We start from the raw sequence: 16,647 nt of genomic DNA, 5'->3' as shown, positions 1-16,647 counted from the left end.
CCAGCAGCACTCTTGAAAAAGGATTAATATAAATGATCAAACTGAGATTATTCTGTATATTCATTCTCAGTATAAAAAGCAGTTAATTTTTCACATCCCTGAATCATAGTTCACAACTGTCTCAGCAATGCAGGTCCCATTCTCTAAACTCCCCTACAGGCAAACATTGCCTTTTATCCAGTCCTTGTTTGTACCTTGGTAAAAGTTTAAGTAGGCTGTAATTCATTGGCCCAATCTTCAGCTCAGGATATGGCCCCAGGATTTGAAGTCATTCAGTTGTGATCTCTGATGAAGTAATTGCAATTAAATGTTTTTGATAGGATAGGCTGTCCTAATACATGTTGTTGAAATCTCTTCTACTTCCATTTATCTGAGTTCTAAAGTAATCTTTCTAGGGTTGGAACTGAATAGGAATATTTTAAGGGCAGAGATTTTTGGTTAGGCATGTGTTTTGTTCTCTACACATTGCTTCAAATTATAGAAGGGTAGGGGTTTTTCTATTTATTTATATCCCAGTGCCCAGCAATGGTTACTGTGGAGCTAGTGTACTTAGTATCAAGCTCAATTTATAAACCTGAATGCCTAAGATACAAGTGCTTGTGCTAACTTTGAGTCTTCCCTGTCCATGAATCCATGTTTACTCAATTACATAAAACATTAAATTACTTCCGTCTCACAAACCTGCCCCTCAGTTAGAATATTTTATACACGAACTTGCATTTACTGTTTTTATGCTCCTTCATAACAGCCAGGAGCTTAACAGAAAGCACTAGAGTAGATCTTACAATCCATTAAGGCATACAATCTAACATTACTCAATTCCTCTTAGTGGTCCCACAGAAACTTCTATTGGAAGTTTAGACTGTGAAGCCGAGTGTACATTCACACATACCCCAAGTATTTCGCAATTTTGGTTGACTTTAATGGCATAGGGGATAGTGGGGAGAGATAGGGGAGAAACAAAGTAGAGTATGAGAATCTTTCTCCAAGGGTCTGAAGGACATCTCAATTTCCCTTCCTGGTTTTAGGGGTGTTGTAAAGGGCTTTTGAACAGAAAGGAAAGTGCCAAAGCCACACAATAAAAATAAGATTGTTATTGGTATCTTCTATTCCAGAACGGCTTGATGTCTCAAAAAAATAAGCCTTTTTGGCTCTTTGAGCACTAGCAGAAAAATCCTGGTCTAAACATGGTTAACTTCAGCCTGTACAGGCTGGCCATGCTATGTCACAACTTTGGACACAGATGAGTCCATGCTGAAGTGTGGAGTTTTAATAGGCTCTCCTACTTGTGTAGCAAAGTGGGTTTCCTGAATGGAATAATCTCTCTTCCTCCCCATACCTCATCTCAGCCTGCCTAGTCACATGGAACTAAGTGTAGTGAGTTGAGTAGCTCTGTTTTGTTTGAAAGAGGTCTGCATTTTGAGCACCAAATCATATTCAGTGGTGCATGTTTAGCAGTTTTCAAAAGCAGTAATAGTAGGTAGGCCCATCGTCTATCCACTCTTAAATTTAGATGGGACCTTGGAAAAAGCTATATTTTCACAACTGTACCATAGCAGTCACATCAGTGTATGATTTAGCAATCAAAAAGGTTGCATTGTTTTTTCATGGTTTGCAGTTTTCTTTCCTTATCTTTTTCTATTCTATTCAGTGTGGCCATTGAAAAGGAAATTGCATCCTTGTTTGACTTCCCCTCTCTCTTAATGTATCAGAGTCACAGAACAGCGATGGAATATTACAGAATCGTCTTGGAAATGTTTAGTCCTTTGGAAGTGGTTCACTGTGTTGGTTTTTTGGTTTTTTTTGTAACCGTATTTGAGTTTCAGGGAAGTTGAAATTACTTCTCAATGTGTGAGTACAGTTATTTTGTACGGATCTAGTTTGATAGCATTAATGAGACTACATACTCAAATTCCGACCTGTGTGGCTTTTTTGGTAGATGAAGGCTTTCGTTTGAAGTAAGCAAAGCAAAAGTTTGTGTCCAGTGTCTCATGACAACTGTCTTAACTAGCCATAAATAGCAAGCTGAGATAGTTTAAATCCACAGCCTCAACTACAGCTGGTGAGGACCAGTCTTCAGTAGCTTAAGCATCTTCAGACCAGGTACTATAGGCTGCAGTGATGCAAAAACAAGACACATTATAAGTCTTACAATACTAAGTAGCCATTACCTTCTCCTTCCTCCCACAATTATCTTGCCGACTGGCCAAACCTTAAAGTTCAGCTGGATAGTCCCCCTTGAAGAGAATTAGAACTACAAATGTTGTCCAAAGTGAAACAAATCTTGGTTGAGAGGGGAAAGCCTTGCAAAAATTTGAAACACAACTGGCAAAATATAATATTTCAAAATAAGGTTTAGAAACCTCCTAAACTTTTTTTTTCTTTCAAATCTGAATTCCCCTCTTTTTGCCCCCTCCCTCCCCCAGAGAAGCATTTCAGAAAATTCCTTGGTAGCAATGGACTTCTCAGGACATAGAAGCAGAGTTATTGAAAATCCAACAGAAGCCCTTTCAGTTGCAGTTGAAGAAGGGTTAGCATGGCGGGTATAAACACCTCTACTTTTTTCAAAGTATTTTTTCTAATTTTATTCTCACACAGAAAGCTTTGACACATTTTTTTTTTCCTCTCCCACTCAGAGAAAAGGGTGTTTACGACTCAACACACATGGAAGTCCTACCACTTCTCAAAGCGCCACATCCAGTGTAGGTATGTGTGAGTTAATTTACAGCCGTAGAAGAGATGCAATAATGTTTGTGATAAAACAATATTGTTAAAACTAAGATCTTTATAATTTTTCTAGCTATACACAGAACACAATTGTGGTTTCACCATAAAATCTCTAGGGATGAAGCTCAACGACTTATTTTACAGCAAGGACTTGTAGATGGGTAAGCTGATTCTTTTTCTTAACTTTTTTGGGTTGTAGGTATGGTCAGAAAAATAACTATGTAGAAACATTATTTGCTTGTTGAAGGGGTTGTGTTGTGATATCTGCTTACTTAATGTAAATAATATAAAAAACATTCATATTATTAGAGTTATTGGAGAATGATTTGGATTGTATTAGGCATCTTTCTTGTTCAATAAAACAGTGCTCTAAAGTTCTGATCCTGCACTTGAGTGGATGGACTGCTGCATTTGCACAGAGCCATGTTGAAATCAATGGGCTCGGATTGGCACAACACTCTGTTTTCTGCACTGTCAACTGTAAGATCAGGGCCTAAAATTGAATTCCGGCATCACTTACTCATGATGAATCAGAAAACGCTGCTTGACTTTCAAATCCAAGGTTGAGTTTCTAGTGCTGGCTGTTGGAAGAATCCATTTAATTTGTAAACTGAGCAGAGATGCTATGAAAGTAATTGCGAGAGAGCGTAAATGTTGAACTTCAGGATGAGTCATTTAGTCTTCTAATGATAGAATATTTAAAGTATTTCTCTGAAAAAAGTACAAAGATAATACATATTTATTTGTCCAAATCTTCATATTTATTTTATTGCTTCTAAATCTCTTCTCCTGCCTTCCTGTAATACAGCTGCATTTTGTGATTAAAGTTTAGGGCTTCCTCAGTCCCATAATTTACCTGTATACATTCCCCTCTTATTTTGGCCTACCTGCTGGCCTTCCAGATATGAACTCTTATCTGTCTAACCTATTATATTGGGCCACCACTTCAAATCTTTCTGAAGCTTAGAGTAATGGAAACCCCTTCAGATCACTGATTTAACACAGTTTCCTATATCTGTCAGAAAGGGCTGCACAAAAAGTGGCTCACAGGGCTGAAAACATTTTCCATTGTAGAGCTCTGAATCTCAGCTGCAAAACCAAGAGCTCCATCCTCCTTGAATTCTGTTTCACTGCAATGATATTAGAAGCTGGTCTAATAAAGGGAAGTAAGATTTCTAGTAATAAACCCAGCAAGTAATGTTTCTGAGGTGTGCAGATTTAAAGTTGAGCCATATTTTAGTAGAACCAAAATGCAAAACCGGGTTTTAAATGGAAAAAAATGAAAAGAAACAGTGGATTGAGGAGCAAAGAGCAATACCATTTGAGCCTTGAAAGGTCCTAGAAAGTGACTCAAAGTTACCTCTGTACCATGTTAGTGTGTGATAATACCCTGGTGTCTATAGAGAGATGTGCATTGCAGTTTGATGGGAGGGATCTTGTCGAATAGACTGTCTAGAATTATTTGAAACTGGTTGTACCAGTAATCATGGACTGGCAGCTTGTGTTGAACACATATATCTGCCCAAATTGTGTACTAGACATTAGCGGAAACTGGCATAGAAGTCTTTCACAAATACCGATAATACAACATGTGACAAATGTTTCACTTGCTTAGTTGTCTGAAAAAATGAACTACCACCATGAATGTAGAGGCTTTGCATGGGGGTAATAAGATGTTCTTTCTGTATAGGCTTGCCCATGTATCAGGCAAAATTCTGCATTCCTTGAGCAGAGCCTTGGTGGGTGTCAATTCAAAGATACTGTTCCAGGCAATGAAACCCACTATGCAGATGCAAACAGATTATAGGCTGCTGTTCTAATGTGTGTCCTGATAAATAGTGTTCATACTGGCTTATAAAAGAGGAAAGTTAATAGTTTAACAAGGGCTATCATGGAAAGGAACTGCAGCAGGCTGATAATGGTGCCATCACGTGAAGAGAGTGCTGAACCTAATTACAGATACCAACAATTTTTAAAGCATTTTTTGAGACTCATCATGGTACAACTGCTTTCTCAAGGGATGAAGGGAATACTAATGAGTCACAGATCTAATCTCCAGCAATTTTACAAACTTGTCTATTTTCTGGAAAGTTTGTCTCTGAGCACTGCATGTGTCTAGGCCGTTTTTCTTCCCAAGTTTTACTACATGCCAAGTTTAGGTGAAGTAGTGCATAATAATTTTGAAAGCATTTGTCGCTAAATCTTTATTTTACTTTTAATCCAAGTTTATGTGTTTGTTGGTTTTTCTGTGGAGCTTAGGAAATGCAACAAAAAAATAAAATACATTTATGGCTGACACACAACTGATGTGGTGTGTGTGTGTGTCTATATATATATTAATGCGTACTCTGTGATGTTTCATTTTGGATCTACTAAATTTTAAGCAATGATATTTGCTTTAAAGCATGGCAGAAGCTTCAGCGAGATTATGGTTATGATATTTGACTCTTAGTGGCTATTTGAAGGATTTTTAGTTAATAAATTGCTGACAGGATTTAAAACTATTAGGCTTCTGATATATGGAAAGGATAATGTTGTCATTGTTGTAATCATAATCATCATAAGACCCCAGTTCACTATGCATTTGGTCAAGCGGGGAACTTCTTACAAATCAGGGTTATTTGGGCTTTGACACCCGAGGTATGCGTGTTTGTATGTGTAGGTGGGGGTGGGGGGTTGATGGTTTTTAGACATAGGGTGGGCTTAATGGGGGAGGATGATGGGTTTTAGATGTGTGTCAAAAACTATCCCTGGATACTTTTGTTTGTTATGTAGGCTTTAAAGCTCCTCAAGCATACATAAGGATAGTTTAGGGTTGAGGGACCCCATCATCTAAAAGGAAATAAGCCACACTTAACACAAAAACAGGGTTAAGAAAGGCTTTAACTAGTTTAAAAAATAAATAACTAAAAAAACAAAGGATGGGGCCCAGTAAAGACAGGGCTGTTGAAATGAGTGGGCCTTATAATGTGCCCTAAAATGAAATTATGAATGTGTTGGCAGAGTCCTGATCCTCCTTTCCAGCCTCTTCTTTTGTGGTCTGATGTAATTATCCATATTGTTGTTTAATTTAGACAGTAGGCTGCTTAGGATGGGGGCCTTATTTTGAATGTCTGTAAAGTGCAATGCTCAAATAATGAAATTGTTTGTATGTTTTCTGGACCAGTTTGCCCATCCTTAATGTTAAGAGTTATAAAATACCATATGATTTATACATGGGATCTAACTGTAGCCTGAAAACTTTTTTGCACAGCCCTGGAAAGGGCAAAGAGATGATTTTTAGGCAACTAGATGGTGTGGGAAAACTTTTTAGAAACATCTAAGTATATTAATCACTCTATAACTCATTTAAACCCAATTAGGTACTTTTACTGGTATAATATATGCATAGTTGCCGATATATGTATTTTTTTCTTCCCATGGACATGTCTCCAAATGAGCCAAGCACAAGGGTTCTGAGGTCATCCTGGTGAATTTTAGTTTATTTTAATATAAAATGATCAGGAACTTCAAAATTGCTAATAAATCCTCCTTTATGGTGGTTATAACAATACCTACATTGGTGATGGGAGAACCTCAAAAGCTTTGGGACTTACATGAATGTGTAGCAGTTTGGAGGCCTATATGAGCCAATGGAGGGCCCTATAAGTTTCCTATCATCCTCGTTTCCCACACAACTTTCCTAACAGCTTCCCGCTTGCATGTAATTGTCTGTTGGAGGTGGTGTGTGCGGGGCCAAGTTGCTCACTACCCTTACACCCTGCCAGCATGTGCATGGGGAGGATAGCAGACTAGTTTTTAGTCTACTGGTGACTACAAGAGGCAGCCACTCATATATTCTCTACCCATGTGGATTTCTCCTTCAATGGATTCGTTCTTCATTTTCCTTTTTTTTTTATTTTGGAGTGGTTACCCCTCTCTGTTCTGTATTATTCGTCCAGTCCAGATTGTCTCCCCTCCAACTGTACCAACCGCTTTGTTCTATCTCTTTAAGCTACAGTGATTCCTCGCTTAATGTTCTAGTTATGTTCCTGAAAAATGTGACTTTAAACTAAACAATGTTAAGTGAATCCAATTTCCCCATAAGAATTGATGTAAATGGGGGGGGGTCGTTAGGTTCCAGGGAAATTTTTTTCACCAGTCAAAATACAGACACAGTTTTAAACAAACAATTTAATACTGTACACAGCAATGATGATTGTGAAGCTTGGTTGAGGTGGTGAAGTCAGAGGGTGGAATATTTCCCAGGGAATGTCTTACTGCTAAATGATGAACTAGCACTTGGCTGAGCCCTCAAGGGTTAACACCTTATTGTTAATGTAGCCTCACACTCTACAAGGCAGCACAAATGGAGGGATAGCCAGCGACACACAGCGTGTGTGTGTGTGTGTGTGTGAGAGAGGGAGAGCTTTAAGTAAGCTGACCGCACTCTAAGTACACTGCCTTTTTAAGTAGATCAGCAAGTTAAGACAGCAGCTGCTGCCACCAAACTCCCTCCCTCCTTAGCCCTGTCATGTCGTGCCCTGCTCTATAGAGATAGGGTAAGCAGTGGGGAGGGAGACACCCTGACAGCCTCCCTCCTCATCCCTCCAGCTGCAACAGTGCCCAGGACAATGGCTGTCAGAAAAACTGGTCTGGAATGGCTTTTCAAATCTTAGAACAGCCCAACGAAGATTGGGTCTGTTGATAATTAAGAATATTTTACTTGAGCTCTGCAATAAAACAACCAGTATTGTAAGCTTGAGAGTTTGATCCTGAAGGGGAATTTTCCTGCTCTACAGATGTTAATGTTTGTTGTATGCAGATATTTGCCAACTGTAACAATATGGTCAGCGTCAAGTCTTGTACCATATCTCCTATAAACTTTCCATGGAACTGCTAACTTTGCAAGCTATGTTATATGCTTTTGCTCTTATGCCACATGAGCAACACTCACATAGACTGGGAATTTCGAAAGCCCTTAATGGAATTAGATGTCCAAATTCCAGCCATACTATTTGAAGATTAAAAGAAATAAGTAGCAATGTATCAATTGGATATATTCTATTGAATATAGAAACTGAAATGTTTTCCTTTGCTCTGAAGTACTTTCTAAGGTAAAATTTCCGTATGTCAATCGACTGGTGATTGGTGCCTGTGGCTTTTTCTGATGAAAATAAATAAGTTTTTACAATTCCAATGTGAAAAATCACAGGCTGCCAATTCTTGGCATTCTACCCCTGTATAATTTGTGATTTTGATAGCTGTCAAGATCTTGGTCAAAACTTTGCTAAAAGTGCAAACTCTTAAACATGTTTTTATGTCTGTGATAAAAAGCTACATCTTGACATTGACATACATAACAGCTGCTGTATCTATCATTGTGTAGATGCATATTTTTTTCACATGAGAGACAGTGTTTGATTAAATAGACTATTTTAAAGCTTGTATTTCCAATTCTGATATTTTCTCAAAACATATAAAGATTTAAAGCAGAACTCTTGAAATTAAACTTTGTTACAAAATTGATGGATTGACTTATTATTGATGTTCATTAATACTGTGTTAACAATTCATTACAGTGTTCATTGGAAAGCTACCATAAATTTCTAACAATTCAACATGAGCTTACTTTGAAAATTCCTAATCTCTCTCCCTAGGGTTTTCTTGGTACGGGATAGCCAAAGTAACCCCAAAACGTTTGTATTGTCAATGAGCCATGGACTAAAAATAAAGCACTTTCAAATTGTACCAGTAAGTAACACTTGTTAATTTGTGTATAATTGAAAAGGCATAATAGCATGCCAAACTTCTGAAGTTATTTTTTCTGGTATATGGAAGATGGTAGATATTGGTACTACAGTATTAGACACTAGAAAAGCTTAGAAAAGCTTGTCTCGCTCACCAACAGAAGTTGGTCCAACAAAAGCTATTCTCTCACTCACCTTGTGTGTCTAATATTCTGGGACCAGCACAGTTACAACAACCCTGCATAGACAGAATTAAACATTTATGGAACTTGCAGCTTGATTTGTTATAAGATTTGGCAATATCGTTTGGGTTTTGTGTGAGCTGTCTTAAGATGAAGGCAAGTCTATTTTTCAAACTAAATAGAAACACCTCTTATGGGATGAAAATGTTTTATTTTCAAATGTCTCACAGCCTCCTGGCCCCACACCTTTTTTTATTTCTTAAATTTCAGTTAAATGGACCCACCTAGGTTAGAAATCTTAGCCACATGCACAGGCACTGCCTCTGTTCAGAGCCGCTTCCTTCATATCTCAGGGCCCAGTCTTTTTGGTTCAGTGACCTGGGTGCCTGAGGCAGCCCTCACTGGAAATGACAAGGTCAGGGTAGGCTGCAAAAGGGAGAGCAGATACTACCAAGACTGGTGGGTAACACTGAAGTTAAACTCCCCAGCCAGTCACTAACTGTGCTTCTGACAACGCCCCCCCCCCCCGACTGGTTATCAAGAAGCTCTCAGTCAGCACATAGGACCCGTACAGTGAGTAGTTATTTAAAAAACTCTGCTCACATATATAAAATGCTCTTCTGATCCCAAAGGGTCAGCCACATTACCAGGTCAATATAGGTTTGGATCTTACCCAAAATACAATGCTGTCAGCCAGTCCTTTTAATGTCTAAAACTAAAGGTCTATTCTAAAGGAGGGCGGGGTGAAGAACAAGAAGAGAGATGGTAAAGCAGTCACATACATACAAAGACTTCACAGTCTATCAGGTTCCTAGCAGAATTGGTGAGTCTGCTGGCTTGAAAGTCCCTCTGTAACACACAGAGTCCTTTGTTTAGAGCTTCATTTGTAGCAAAATTCTTCCAGAGATAAGAAACAGGAATGAAGACAAAAAGCAGAAGGTACAGCTGCCTTTTATCATCTTTTGCTATGCAGCTTGATCATCTTTGTTCTGAACACAAGCTGCCCAGCACATGGCCTGGAAACCTTAGAGTTCTGTCCATAAGCATGCCCCTGCATGCCTTGCTGAGTCACAAGGTGTATCCCTTGCCTTCTCTCAGTGGGTCAATTGTATAGCTGATGTTCCTGAATGGGTTGTCAAGCAGGGTAGGCAGTTCTAATGCCAACCTGTCTGGGGGTGTCACCAAGATGCACAGCACAAGTTTGGAACTACAGACATACCATGTATATATGTTACAATACAAAGGTGATACAAACACATAACAAGATATCATACCTTACAAATTATAATATTTTTGCAGATACTTTACATGGCATATCTGCTATCACCCATTGCCATTTTACAATATTGGTGTTAATAATATCCTAAAGTGTCCCCCACTTTCCATACAGCATCACAGGCCCCATTTCCTGCCCCATGTTGCCTTGGTGTATCTAGGTACAAGGCCAGTAGGGTAGATAGGTATTCTCACTCTTCCTCAGTGTACATTCACTTTTTGGTTAAAATTGATATAATGCTTTTACAGATCAATTACCTGGGGTTAATCTTGAAATCCCTTGTGGATTTACTGAGGTACAGCAATATTTCCCTTACTTTCTCAGTGAAAGCAATTACATCACATGTGATGCTCTTGACATGACAGTGGAGTCATCCTATCCATTCCACTGATTCTGGAGGCAGTATTAAAGTTCTTCCACTTTCTTTCCATCCTGCTTCACGTTGAAATATATTTTCATGCACTGCTTTAGCCCTAGTGCTTTGCCTTTACCTAGGAGCCACAACTACTACTTCTCAAAGAACCTCCCTCCCAGACTGTCTTCTATCCAAAATCTCCAGACCTCTTGATAATTAGGTTCCCCTGTTGGGTTTTTCAGGGGATTCTTCTATTCTGCAAGACTGGGCACTTCCCCAAATGTTCTTTCCCCTGACTCACTGGCTCCAATGAGATTTCAGAGGGCCACCATTTGGTATTTCCATGCTTTACCCTGCTCCTGTAGCCAGTATCGTAGAAACCTCCCTCTTTGCTGCAAAATGGAGCTGAAACACTTCAGGGGATTCAGTAAATCTGATCTAGTGCTTGAAAACCAGCCCATAACCCCTTAATCATTGTGAACCATTAAGCAAAGTCAGTGCCAGGACAAAAATGTCCACAGTTTTGCACTGCTGTGACAGATGGGGTAGTCGTGGTGGTATCTCTGGCCTAAATAGCTCAAGGAGAGGACTCTTGGCACCAGTGTCTTTCCTCTTTGGACCCACCCTGTGTTCCCTATAGTCAGGGCCACTGATGATGCACTTCCATTATCCAGTTGTTTCCTATCTGTCCTTGGATCAGATGGAATATAGTTGAAACAGCTTTTTAGATTCCATAAAAAAACTGAATGATTCAGTCCCATCAGCATGGCACCCCTTTGACTTGCTAAACAGAGACCACCTTCTCTTTCCCCCATCAGGAAACAGGCCCCTAGCTCTTTATCTTCTCCTGTGGAGGAAACTTCGGTGGTTCTTTAGAAAGTTCCACTCCCCTCTGACCCAGACGTACCCCTTCTTTCCTTCTCAAAAAGCCAGTCATTTCTCATACACCTCTGCAGGTTGTTCTGCCAAACAGAAGCACTGTGCAAAAAATACAAGTATTGTTCATCCTTTATGGCTGCTAAAACCTCTCTCTCCTGCAATAGGATCCCTGGTGGAGGAAGAGGAAATATCTGCTTGGTAGCATTTGCAGTCAAGAGTCTAGCCTTCCAGATCTGAGAGAACACATCAAAAGAGTTCCCGGATTTAATAGAGAGCAGCATTTCTCCAGTGTCTCCAATATTAGCAATCTATTCAGCAATTCGTGAAGGGATGTTGCATATTCACAAATGGATGTGTGATTGGGAAGCTGGAAGGGGGTATGGTAGGAGACAATTTCTTTGTTATGAGCTACACCATCTATGAAAATGTTTGAACATTCCTTTTAAAAAAAATCCTTCATTGCTGTATGTTCCATTCCCAATTTGTGCTTTATGACTCTGGGCCACCACTACCAATTAATCACCATATATTCTGCTCTTAGAATCATAGAATATCAGAGTTGGAAGGGACCTCTGGAGGTCCTCTAGTCCAACCCCTGCCCAGAGCAGGACCAATCCCCAACTAAATCATCCCAGCCAGGGCTTTGTCAAGCCTGACCTTAAAAACTTCTAAGGAAGGGGATTCCACCACCTCCCTAGGTAACACATTCCAGGGTTTCACCACCCTCCTAGTGAAAAAGTTTTTCCTAATATCCAACCTAAATCTCCCCCACTGCAACTTGAGACCGTTACTCCTTGTCCTGTCATCTGCTATCACTGAGAATAGTCTAGATCCATCCTCTTTGGATCCACCTTTCAGGTAGTTCAAAGCAGCTATCAAATCCCCCCTCATTCTTCTCTTCTGCAGACTAAACAATCCCAATTCCCTCAGCCTCTCCTCATAACTCATGTGTTCCAGTCCCCTAATCATTTTTGTTGCCCTTCGCTTGGACTCTCTCCAATTTCTCCACATCCTTCTTGTAGTGTGGGGCCCAAAACTGGACACAGTACTCCAGATGAGGCCTCACCAATGTCGAATAGAGGGGAATGATCACGTCCCTCGATCTGCTGGCAGTGCCCCTACTTGTACACCCCAAAATGCCTTTGGCCTTCTCGGCAACAAGGGCACACTGTTGACTCATAGCCAGCTTATCGTCCACTGTAACCCCTAGGTCCTTCTCTGCAGAACTGCTGCCTAGCCATTCGGTCCCTAGTCTGTAGCGGTGCATTGGATTCTTCCGTCCTAAGTGCAGGACTCTGCACTTGTCCTTGTTGAACCTCATCCGATTTCTTTTGGCCCAGTCCTCCAATTTGTCTGGGTCCCTCTGTATCCTATCCCTACCCTCCAGCGTATCTACCACTCCTCCCAGTTTAGTGTCTTCTAATGTCTAGAACGCTAATCACTATTCAGCTGTTCAAGTTGAGAGAGGAAAGGGATACAATTACACTAGTTCTCGGACAATCATCTTCTAATAAAAGATCAGTCATTCAGAATAACAACCTTGCAAACATGCTGAACATGTCAGATTCTTGGACACTATGGTTTCCTCATTTATCTTCTGAAGAGCTATTTCCCTTGAGGAAATATTCATGTAATTCAAGGCAAACATCAGTTTGGGAATAACAAAAAAAATATTGTTAAATTTTAATTCCTGATTAACAAATGCCTCAGCTCTCCTAAATGTTTCAGCTCTGCAATGTCTATCATGTTGGCATGATCGTTGTATGCATGCGTAGAGTCCCATGGATGACCATGCATCTTCATATTTCTCGCTGGAAAATAGGCATGATCAGACCCACAGTGTGACATATATGTTAACACTTCCTTACCTAGTAGTGTTTGGTCCTGGACTGGTGAAATCTGAAAAAAGGAAGCTGCCTCCAGACTTAGAATGGGTAGGATAACCCAGTAGTTGTGGCCAGTGCAACTGCTGCTTACACTGAGAAACCTTAATTACAGGTAAGAGAACTAATTTTATCCATCCCAGAAGGATGGTTACATCTTTCCTCTCTGCTGCAGTAACTGATACTCCAATGCGATCACCATTTTAGGGTCTTTTATGCACTACTATCCACTGCCTATAAATTGCCTTCTTTCATTAATTGATCAATATTACTGTTAAGTATCAAATGTTTTAGTACCAGGAGGCTTTAGATTCCCTTTTCTGCTGATTGAGGATATTCTATTAGCCAAAGAATTAGCTTAAGAATTAATTGGGTGATGCAAATTATGGGGCTATTCATTTGTAATAGTTTAAAATGGGAAATATTCCCTGTAAATCTTTGTGTGTGTGTGGGGGGTGGATTTTAAAGTTAGCCAAGGTAACCTTACAGTGGGTATTCTCCTCCCTCTCTCTTCCTGGGGCTAGCATGCTAATGGCGATCTGGAACAGCAGGAGTCTTTTTCCTCTCCCCTGCTCCCCTATTGCTGCCTCCGGCATCAATGAACGTGTGCTGCCGCCATCATGGTAACCAACAATAGAAGGCTCCTGCCTAGAAGCACCTTTTGCAGTAAAGGCTACGTCAGTGCACAAAAGTAATTATGAATATACAGCCACCCGTTGCTACACAAAATATACTAGGTACACAGAACATTGTGTATTACGAGCGTAGGGCAAAAGGCAGTTATAATATGACACCTCTTCCATAGAATATCAGGGTTGGAAGGGACCACAGGAGGCCATCTAGTCCAACCCCCTGCTGAAAGCAGGACCAATCCCCAATTTTTGCCCCAGATCCCTAAATGGCTCCCTCAAGGATTGAACTCACAATCCTGGGTTTAGCAGGCCAATGCTCAAACCCCTGAGCTGTCCCTCCCCCTCTTTCTTTGGAGAGAGAGAGAGAGAGAGAGAGTATATCTAAATTCAGTTTTCTTGTTTTATGAAGGCTCAAGGTTTTTATGGTTCCAGTTTAAATCTTTGCATGTGTGATCATCAGATGTTCTCTGAATAAAGGAGAAGGCATAAGAGGTGTTGACATTAGCAGTCTTCATGGCCTAATGTTCTAATACATATTCAGTCTTGCTTCCTTTTACCTTATGTATTTAACTAAAATTGACAAGAAGTTAGAGAATGCACTACTTTTCTACTGGTCAGTTTTAATTTGCTATGAATGAACACTAAGTTTCCCCCCTTCCCCACAGACTATAAATAACTCAGGAGCATGAATCTACACAAAGATGTCACAAGGCCTGATTTCATTAAAGATCAACAATGTACATATTTTTGAATGTCTGACAAACACTGTGGCTCAATAGTGTTTTGTTATCTTTTTGTTTGTTCCCCTTTTACAGCTAGAAGAGGACGGAAAGCTATTTTATACACTGGATGATGGTCACACCAGATTTACTGATCTCATCCAGCTTGTGGAGTTCTACCAGCTCAATAAAGGAGTATTACCTTGCAAGTTAAAACACTATTGTGCCCGAATTGCTCTTTAACAAAAACCAAGTCAGTTCACCAAACAGGGAAAAAAGGAGATGCTAGAACACTTTTCTAAGGCAATTTCCTCGGGGCAAAAATCATTATATTGAAATGGTGATGAATTTCAGATGCAAAGAAAAGTTTATATGCTCCATACAGAAAGTCCTTTGCTTTGTAATTGTCACTGCAAAAATCAACTTCAGAAAAAAGTATTTCATGTGAAATCATGTGAAATTATGTAATGTTGCAGCACTGGAATTTTTTTCAAATGCAAACAGATATTTTTAATATTATGCAACTTTATTTACCAAAATAAAATTGGAGGGTGCCTCCTTGTTAGTAATAGATGACTAATAAATGAGTTAATTGCATTCAGAAATACTCTACACTGTGGAATAGAAATTGTGTGTGTGTGGAGTATAACATGAACTTTGGGTGGAAAAACTCTAGAAGTTGGATTGTACTTAATTTGTAAATAAAACAAAATTATTTTGCGCTATATTTTTAAATGCTATTTTGTGGCTTCTTGCATTCAAAAGTGAAAATATTCTGAATTAACCAATTAAAATTATTTCTAATGTCTTGACTAATTCTGGATCAGTTGTGTTATGAATTGTACTATTGCTGCTGTAATAGTACTCTTTATAGGTTTTCTCCTTTAAGTAGTGACTTGAACCACATTTTATTATACAGATTTGGAGCTGATGTGCATATGAGCGTGCATATATGTATTTTGTAGTGCACATAACATGCATGTGTATATGTGCAATCTTTTATTTATCCATAGGCACTTAAAAGGGCCTTGATTTTAGTGTTATATTTTGGAAGTAAGGGTATGTGGAATGTAACTCCTTCCCAAGTTAAGAGTTAAACTGGATTGTGGTTTTCTCCAGCTTTGTGCTGGAAATGGCCCAACTTGATTATCATACACATTGTAAGGAGAGTGATCACTTTAGATAAGCTATTACCAGCAGGAGAGTGGGGTGGGGGGAGGTATTTTTTCATGCTTTGTGTGTATAAAAAGATCTTCTACACTTTCCACAGTATGCATCCGATGAAGTGAGCTGTAGCTCACGAAAGCGTATGCTCAAATAAATTGGTTAGTCTCTAAGGTGCCACAAGTACTCCTTTTCAGTCTGCTTGCTGATAACATTGCACTATTGACCAATTGGACAGCAACTAGTTCAAATTTGCAGTATTAGCTTCCAGCCTTTTTTCCAAAGGCCTTTAAATAGCTACTTGTGTTCTAGTACTTCCATAAAAACTTAAAAACAAAAACAAAAAAAATACCCTTACTCAACATGTGCCACACACCAGAGCCCCTTCCCTCTTAAATGTAAAAATGTTTGTTTTCAAAATGACAATAGAGCCTGACCTCTCTACTCTTGAATACAACAGTGTTGTACCACATCTACGCCACTGTAGCACTTCAGTGCAGTGTAGACACTACCTACACCAACAGGAGAGGTTCCCTATTGAGGCAGGTAGTCCGCATTCCCATCAAAGGAAGAACTCTTCCATCAACTTTGTTGTCTACGGTGGGGGTTAGGTCAGCTAACTACACCACACAGGGGAATTGATTTTTCACACCCTTGAGTCATGTAGTTAAGCTGGCATAATTTTCTACTAGAGACCAGGCTGAAGAGAAGCAACATTCCAGAACATGCATTGAAGATGCAACTTGTGTTGCCCATCATCTCATTCAAATTAATACTGAATTTTAAGGTTTTTGCATCCCAAATACATTAACTTTAAAATTAAACCTGAAAATAAACTCAAATTTTATTCTAAGAATAATTTTAATTAAAAAGCTCCCAAGTTGCTATTGCATTATTTAACGAAATTTGTTGAACCCCAATTTAACCATGTATATAGGTTTACTTCCGGGCATTGCATGGCTCCAGGGATTGCAAATGTGAGAAAGAGACACACATCCTCCACATCACTAGACAAATAATGACCACAGGTTGTCATCTGACACTTAAAACAAGTTGTTTACTTTGGTCCATTTCATAGTAGGAAAGTGTCACTTTCAAAAA

The 16,647-nt window shown here is 39.4% G+C and overlaps 1 protein-coding gene across 6 annotated transcripts in view; it reads left to right on the top strand.

The window, feature by feature from the left end:
• The window catches only part of GRB14 (growth factor receptor bound protein 14), a 102,640-nt gene extending 87,484 nt beyond the window's left edge, over positions 1-15,156 (top strand). For 3 of the 6 annotated variants that reach the window (XM_073305649.1, XM_073305650.1, XM_073305652.1), the window contains 5 exons: positions 2,427-2,543; positions 2,637-2,706; positions 2,801-2,888; positions 8,367-8,460; positions 14,479-15,156. In XM_073305649.1, the coding sequence (XP_073161750.1) occupies positions 2,427-2,543; positions 2,637-2,706; positions 2,801-2,888; positions 8,367-8,460; positions 14,479-14,625 (516 nt within the window). In that variant the 3' untranslated portion in view covers positions 14,626-15,156. Of the gene's footprint in view, positions 1-2,426; positions 2,544-2,636; positions 2,707-2,800; positions 2,889-8,366; positions 8,461-13,555; positions 13,723-14,478 lie in introns of all 6 variants that reach the window. The other 3 variants (XR_012154278.1, XM_073305651.1, XM_073305653.1) reach the window with 3 other exon arrangements.
• Positions 15,157-16,647: the final 1,491 nt, after the last annotated feature.

This window comes from Lepidochelys kempii, chromosome 11, assembly GCF_965140265.1.
Source record: "Lepidochelys kempii isolate rLepKem1 chromosome 11, rLepKem1.hap2, whole genome shotgun sequence".
NCBI lineage: Eukaryota > Metazoa > Chordata > Testudines > Cheloniidae > Lepidochelys > Lepidochelys kempii.
This window is presented reverse-complemented; position numbering and strand designations above follow the sequence as displayed.